Here is a 7,211-nt window from a genome sequence, read left to right as displayed (position 1 = left end):
CTCTCTAGCGTCCATACATAAAATTTCACAAGACCTTTTGTGGTTGTGGGGGAAGTTGCGTCACGGGAGCAGCGCGAGCTATCCGGATGTTGCTGACGTCACCACACATTTGTTGTAAACATGGCGTCTGTGACAACAGGTGAGACCGTTAAGGCCCGGCAAACCACTGTTACCGCTTAGCAACAATAAAAATATTTCGATATTTCAGTGCATATCGGACGTAATCACTCCCTCAATTCAGGATACCGTGTAGGATTTTTGCAACTGTTTTATTCTTAACGGACATCGCAGAGAGCCGACGCCGCCTTTTGATTCACTGCTAGCTAATGCTAAGACAATGCTAATGCCGAATACTAATTCGGACCGGTCTGGCAGCGGATTTATTTGATCTCGTAAATGGGTGATTTTACTTTCACTGTTTCGAACAGACCTCAAGAGGGAACTGTGTTGTTGGCTATTTTTATCTTGGAATCGCGTAACATAGCTAGGCCTTAAGCTAAAACGAGATAGCCGGGACTGAAGTCTATTTTAGATTCACACTACATGGCGGCGTACTATACTGCTACAGTACAGTTCTAAAATGTTTCGCCACCATTTGTGGTTTTGTCTTGTTCGGGCATCCAAAAGGCTAAATGAGATTTTAGCCACCGTGTGAGTTTTATCTCGGTGTGACTATGATCTCATTAGTAAGAGTCACAACAGACGGGACAGACGCATTGTTCTGGCAGCTGTTGTTCACCCTTCATCATGTATCTGTTACTCAAACCAGAAGACGTCTCATAATTGGTGTTATAAATAACCTCCAGCTGGCCATAGTCAGCATGTGTTAGACCTCAGCATGCTGCTGTCTCCTCAGGTTTATGTCTCCCACTGGCTTTTTGTACCATGCATCTCTCTCACTGTGTAGCTTTATCTTGTTTGAACAGTTTAGTTTCCAGTTACTACAGGCATGCAGTAACATATCACTGTTTGGGTGTTCTTTTCTGTAGCACGATTTCTAACAGTCTTTTACGTTTTTCTTAAGCCACCTCAGAGTGGATTCAATTTTTTAAAGATGCTGGGATCCCAGCCGGCCTTGCAGTCACGTATGCAGTCTCCTTTGTGGACAACAGGTAAGCTCATGCTTATTTTACAGCACATTTTAGGCCCAGTGTGTTCTGGTGTGATCATGTTTATTTATTTTTGACACCATCACATCAGGCTGGAGTTCAGCTGAAACACAATTAATTGTGATGATCAACAAAGCGTTTCTCATCCAGAAGTGAAAATGAAAACCTGACATCAGAAACATGGGCATTAAGTTGAGTTTAAGTCGTTGCTGTCATTCCTCCTCTCTGGTGATCAGATGCAGACATCAAACCCAGTATGCACAGTGTGTGTGTCTCAGAAGCCACAAACCAAAGTGCATTCACCCTCACTTGATAAACTAAAAGAGATGAACAGAAGTTTAATTATCAGACCATTATTAAAGCTACCGCTTAAATTACAGTTATATTCCATACGCTTCTTATATTGTGATTTTTTTATGTTCATTTTTTATGTTTCATTTTTAAGTTCATTTTATAAATTCAAAAACATTTGTTTGATTCATCTGATAAATATGGTAGCTGTCATGGAAAGGATCACCTTCTTCATTAAACCTATCCAGGTGACTTATTGTTTTGTTCGTTAATTTAGATTAAGAGAACAATAGTGCATAAATTATTTTCTGATTTTTCATGTCCCTGCAGAATCCACAAGAACATGCTGATGGACCTCAGTAAAGACATCATGATGGACCTCGGCATTACAGTCATCGGCGACATCATTGCCATTCTTAAACATGCCAAGCTGGTCTACAGGCAGGTGAGATTAGAGTTTTATTTTCTGAAGTAATGAAATCTTCAGATTGGGCGGCTCTTGCCTCTGGCGCAAGCATTTACAAACAAGTTACCACCACAAAGCTGTTGCTTCCAGTGATTCACAGTGTGAATTTACTTAAACTTTGGATTCCCTCTCAGGATATGTGCAAAATGGCTACAGAAGCCATTTCCTCAGGACAGACCAGTGTGAAAGCTGAGCTCAGAAGAACTGCTAATACTCGTAAGTATCTGCATTTTGTGTTTCTACAACTTGAATTATACTAAATTATCTTTCCAGGAATTAAATCAAGTAAGCTTCTTACATCACAATATCTACAGTTTCTTCCACATGGTGTTGTTCTGTTTGTGGAGCTGTGTGCTCCCCTCTTGTTCTCACTCTCTCTCTCTCTCACAACACATCTTGTGTTTCCCTCATATAGACTTTACTTTGGCAGGCTGCCCAGATACATTGACAGCTGCCCAATAACATTTGGCAACTCTTCTTAGCATTTTTTGTGTTCATTTTCAGTCTGAGAGCACTTCTCATCTGCCATTAGTTAACTTGTGGACAATCTCCTCTCCTTCTCGTCTTTCCTTCAACTGACAATCTCACATGCTCTGCAGAGAAACATCACAGAGAGAGAGAGAGAGAGACGATCTCTGTTATCACGTCGCTCTTGTAAATGCAATGATTGTGGTGCAACCTCTCTTATTTAATGTAGGCCTACTTCAGGCCTAGGCCTCTATCAGCAAAGCTGATTTTCTGTCCTGTCTTTATTTTGAGGGACAACCTGAAAGAGGCTAAACCTCTACAAAACAGTTTTTTACTGCCTGCATTTATCACTGTGTTGTCAGGTGATAGGGCATAAGAAAGGGTGATTGTTTCCATTAGGGGGTAAAGTAAATCAGCCTAATCTAATGTTACCAGAACAAACTGCATCTCTTAGCATGTTGACCTCAGTGCCAGGCTGTACAAGACCGTCCTCAGTTCTTCACGACATGTTCTAGTATGCACGCCTTTAATTTTGGCATGTCTGCAAGGGCCTCACACATTTCTGAAGGAAGTTGAGACGTCCCGCTGTCCTCTGATCTCGTCTTGGGTACAGAACACGAAGAGTTCCTGTAGGAAAAGCACAACTAATTTTCTCTCTTTTTTAAAATTTTGCTCAGCTGCCACTCGTATGATTGCCAACGCTTTGAGCCATGACTCCCCGCCGGCCACTCCAGCCCGTCGACCTGACAACCGCCTGTCTGTCACAGTGTCAAACACGCAAGCAAACAAGAGTGTCAAAGCAGGTAGATATCATGGAAAAAAATTTTTTATCCCACCAATCCTGCATTTCCTGTCCCTCTGGAGCCATGATACCTGTCCCCCCCCAAATCCTACCACCCTTACCTCTAATCCTCATGTACCCACCACTTTGTTTGTCAGTTGTAAGTCAGCCAGCTGATGAGGGGACCGGTGTGCCCGTAGTGAAGCGCCGGCGTGTCACAGCAGAGATGGAAGGCAAGTACATCATCAACATGCCCAAAGGCACCACGCCTCGCACACGCCGCATCCTGGCCCAGCAGGCCAAGAAAGGTAGGCCTGAGCCAGTGGCCTCGCCAGCTCTCCGCTCGAATTATGCTGTTGCTCACCACAGCTAATTCTTCTTCTAATTCTTCTTTCGTACTAAAACTGAATGAAGGATCTCTGGGCATCATCGCTCATTTCCGTATTTACTAATACTTTCTACTGCACGAATAACTAATCCCTATGTCAAAAATTTGTCCTTTGTCTCACACTACTTTGATTTTACCCAACCATAAATCCTTTGACTGTTTTTTTTTCTTCGTGGTATGAGTTCTGTGGGTTCTGTCTCTGAAAGGAGGCACAACACTGTTCACAGCTCATATTTGTTCATAAGTATTTCCTGAAAGAGAAGCATTTTGAGTCTTGCTCTCTGTCCGCTTGGCTTCTCTCTGTATTTGCTTTCATTAGAAACTTCAAGGTATCTCTTCATAAAGAAACTCATAAGCAGAGTGAAAACAAAACCATTTGTATTTCTGACATAGTTCAGATTAGGACTTCTGGTAGAACTTTCAAAATAAAAGAAAGATGCATTTAGGTAATGCAAACAAATAGAACGTTTACCAGAATAAAATACTGATGCCGGATATGTTCTGCAATAATCTCACATTGGTAATTGTATTGCATGGTAACTACATCATCATTTACAAGCTATAAAACCATAAATGACCGGTCAACTTGCTTGACTGAAGCTGCTACTTAAGCTCACGGAAATAAATCATGTAAGTCTTGTGAACTCATACAGCCCCAAAGCTGGTAACTGTTGCATTACATGAATTTAATCACTATTTTTATTGATATAATTGTTTAATAAAACCTTAAAAATCTTTAAAAATTGAAGAAGGTTTTTTTTCTCTATCTTCTGCTGTGATCATTTAGATATTTTGAAATTTGTTGCTGGTTATTTTACGGTCAACAATGGATCAAAACAAATCAAACCTGTCACAGTAATTTCTATGCAAAACTTTGTAATTGCTTCTTTCTCTACTTCTCAAAAAGGTTTGAAGCGCACATCTGTGTTCGAAAGACTTGGGGCTGAATCGAAGGCAGACACAACAACAAGCAATATCAAGGTGAGGCAGATGAGCATGTTGTGATATCTCTTTGTATGGGATGCGGGCGGAAAGATAAGCTCTGTGCTCACATTATTAATGCTTGGCAGCCCACCGGCGTGTTCAGTCGTCTGGACAGAGGAGTGGAAGAGGAACACAGGCCGAAGCCAGGCAAAATAACTGGAAACATGGATGTAGATGACGAGGACGACAGTGACGAAGAAGGCTCCGTCCTCCAGTATGCTGGCGTCCTCAAGAAACCACCTCCCTCCCAGAAGAAAGAGCCCGCCGCAAAGCCAGCCCCGACCACCCTGCGGCGCCTGGGGGGCAAATTCAAACTACCTCCCCCTGACACTCCCACCTCCTCCTCTTCTCCTAATGGCCTCCCCCCTGCCAAGATTAGTGTGCTTCAGAGACTGGGCAAGCTCCCTGCCACGCACCAGAGCACGGCAGTGTCATCCACGCCTGCTGACACGCAGGACAACAGGGTGACCACCAGCACCAGGCCCAGAACCCAGCAGAGACTGACCATAGCAAGCCCCAAGGTCAGCAGCAGCACCGGGTCAGGAGGAGGAGGGGAGTCAATGGGTGCCCAGATGGACGTAAGAGCTGTCAGTGTTTTTAAGAGACTGGGGAGCAAGAAAACCTAACACATACTGTAAACCCCTAAAAATTATTTAGACTATTTCTATACCAAGTCTAGAACAAGAATTTGTATCACCACCTTTTTGCGTTTATACATGACTGCAGATTGGAGTGTTTTTTTTTTGTTTTGTTTTTTTTCCTGTCCTTCACTCCGCCTGAGTGTCAGGGTGCTTTTAATGCTGCATTGTGGCTTTAGGGTTACTCTTAAATGGAATTAGATGAATTTTGTCATGCTGCCATTGGAAAATCCACTTTGTTTCATGTCCAAGCTTTTAATTTGAGTTGCTCAACCAGAAAGCCACGTGTCATAGCCACTCGGTCATATCTGCCGTTTATCATTTTTATAATATATATATATATATATATATATCTCAGTATGTTTGTGATCTTAAGGCATGAGCATGATGTCAACAAGGCTGCCATTATGGTGGTTTTTATTTTACCCCGTAACTCCACATAGAAGGATGCTGCTGCCTCAACTTCCCCTTTATTGAGTCTTTGTCAATGAATGCATATGAGTAGTTGAAAATGTTCCTCCTTCCAAGATAAATAATGTGCTGTTTGTTTGCCTGAAAGGGAATTATCTTCTTTTTAAAAACAATTTTGATGTAAGAGGTACAGATAGATGTTCTTTCACACCTCAGGCAGTTTACTTTTTGAGTTAAAAAAGAACTGGACGGCGGTCATTCGTCATGCTAGCTATGAGACTATGGTTACAGCTTTGTCTTTCTTGTCGCCTCTGCCACCTCAAAATTACCTCTTCTATCATGTTTTGAAAGTAGAAAATGTCTTTCAATTTCAGTGAGTTAAAACAAAAAAAATCATTTAAATGGCTACACAGAACGACCTCCTTGAGCAGGTGACTCGACGAGAGCGCCCCGCCTCCTCTTCTGCTGCGATTTGTGGGGTACAAGTTCACACCTGTGAACTTAACACGACCATTTCAGCGTTTCTACCGTAGTACTGAACGTTTTCTATGACCACCTACTTGAAGGCCAGATCAGTAGAATATTGTTTATATTTTGAAATGAAATGTATAGATTTGTTAGACTTGATTTCAGACAACCCAGATCCTGTTCTGCTGCACATTTTTTAATGTGGACACTGTGTCCTGTAAAGAAACTCAGAGATGCCATCGCACCTAGTGTCAGGGGCCACTGTAGCTCTCAGTGCGTAGTTCACCTTTACCAGTATGGGTCATTAGCACCCATCTTTAAGGCTTCACACCACTGTTTTGTTACACTGTAAATATTTGAAATGTTTAAAATCACATTGAAGATTTTTTTTTTTGTTGGTTTTAGAAAACAAAGAAGAGCAAAACACACCATGAGCTGTCGTGTTTTTTAATGATATTGAGGACAAAAGTTAAAGTGTGCTTGGAAAACAATTAAAAGAAAAAAGTGTCCCAACATCATTGTAGTTATTTTTTCCCCCATTTCTTAAGTCTTTATAATGCATGTCATTGGCACAAAATGAAAATGCATTTTGCAACTCTTATGTATGAGCATGACAGAATAATCGATATTTATGTTCCCCTGGGAAGATTTAGCTGATCATTTATCAATAAGCCTATTAAGCTCCCACTCCTCTCACAATGAGGCTGGTGCTGCATAATGTCGTCTGAACTGTCAACAGTTATGCTAATGATGTCTCTTTACTGTATCAGATCTGATCCAACAGACAATCAATACTAACACTGCAGTCTGACATAACTTCAAATACGTAAAAAAAAAATACATTTCAGACTCTGGAAAAGTGGGAAAAACAGTAGAATTCCCCAAAACACACATTTAGTATTATTCTGTGTGAACTCCTGTTGATGGCTAATGTAATAATTTATATAATATGTTTTCACCTCTCTTCACTGATCCACTCCTGAGAAGGTGGCCTTATTTGTTGTTCATGTCATTTGTTTGTGCTGAATGCGATTTAACACGATGTTTTATAAATATGACTGATCTACAGTATGATTAAGCCCAAGACATGTTTCTCCATCAGGATAGTTTGGAAATCAAATACAAAAACACTCCCTCTTTATAACACTGTGAAACAAATAGCTGGCAGGACTATCTCTACCCCGTGCAGATGTTAGTACTTGGTGTT

General features: G+C 41.3%; 1 protein-coding gene across 5 annotated transcripts; it reads left to right on the top strand.

Moving 5' to 3' along the window:
• Window positions 1-6,520, top strand: c5h19orf47 (chromosome 5 C19orf47 homolog). 5 transcript variants are annotated; one of them, XM_046389456.1, is made up of 8 exons: window positions 1-139; window positions 1,025-1,112; window positions 1,731-1,845; window positions 2,001-2,082; window positions 3,012-3,137; window positions 3,274-3,348; window positions 4,411-4,484; window positions 4,574-6,520. In XM_046389456.1, the coding sequence occupies exons 1-8, from the start codon at window positions 121-123 to the stop codon at window positions 5,111-5,113; spliced, it is 1,119 nt and encodes a 372-aa protein (XP_046245412.1). In that variant the 5' UTR covers window positions 1-120; the 3' UTR covers window positions 5,114-6,520. The 5 variants fall into 5 exon arrangements, with proteins under 5 accessions (XP_046245412.1, XP_046245410.1, XP_046245414.1 ...); XM_046389454.1 differs by having other exon boundaries at window positions 3-139; window positions 3,274-3,423; XM_046389458.1 differs by lacking the exon at window positions 1-139 and adding an exon at window positions 217-249 and having other exon boundaries at window positions 3,274-3,423.
• The last annotated feature ends 691 nt before the right edge of the window (window positions 6,521-7,211 follow it).

The sequence above is a fragment of the Scatophagus argus genome, chromosome 5 (genome assembly GCF_020382885.2).
Source record: "Scatophagus argus isolate fScaArg1 chromosome 5, fScaArg1.pri, whole genome shotgun sequence".
Classification (NCBI taxonomy): domain Eukaryota; kingdom Metazoa; phylum Chordata; class Actinopteri; family Scatophagidae; genus Scatophagus; species Scatophagus argus.
Note: the sequence above shows the minus strand (reverse complement) of the source record. Positions and strands in the feature narration are given on the sequence as shown.

Bases quoted from the DNA above. Each gene is read 5' to 3' on its own strand.
- c5h19orf47 (XM_046389454.1), top strand. The intron at 1,113-1,730 runs GTAAGCTCATGC...ATGTCCCTGCAG, and splicing joins GTCTCCTTTGTGGACAACAG to AATCCACAAGAACATGCTGA. The intron at 3,424-4,410 runs GTAGGCCTGAGC...CTTCTCAAAAAG, and splicing joins GGCCCAGCAGGCCAAGAAAG to GTTTGAAGCGCACATCTGTG.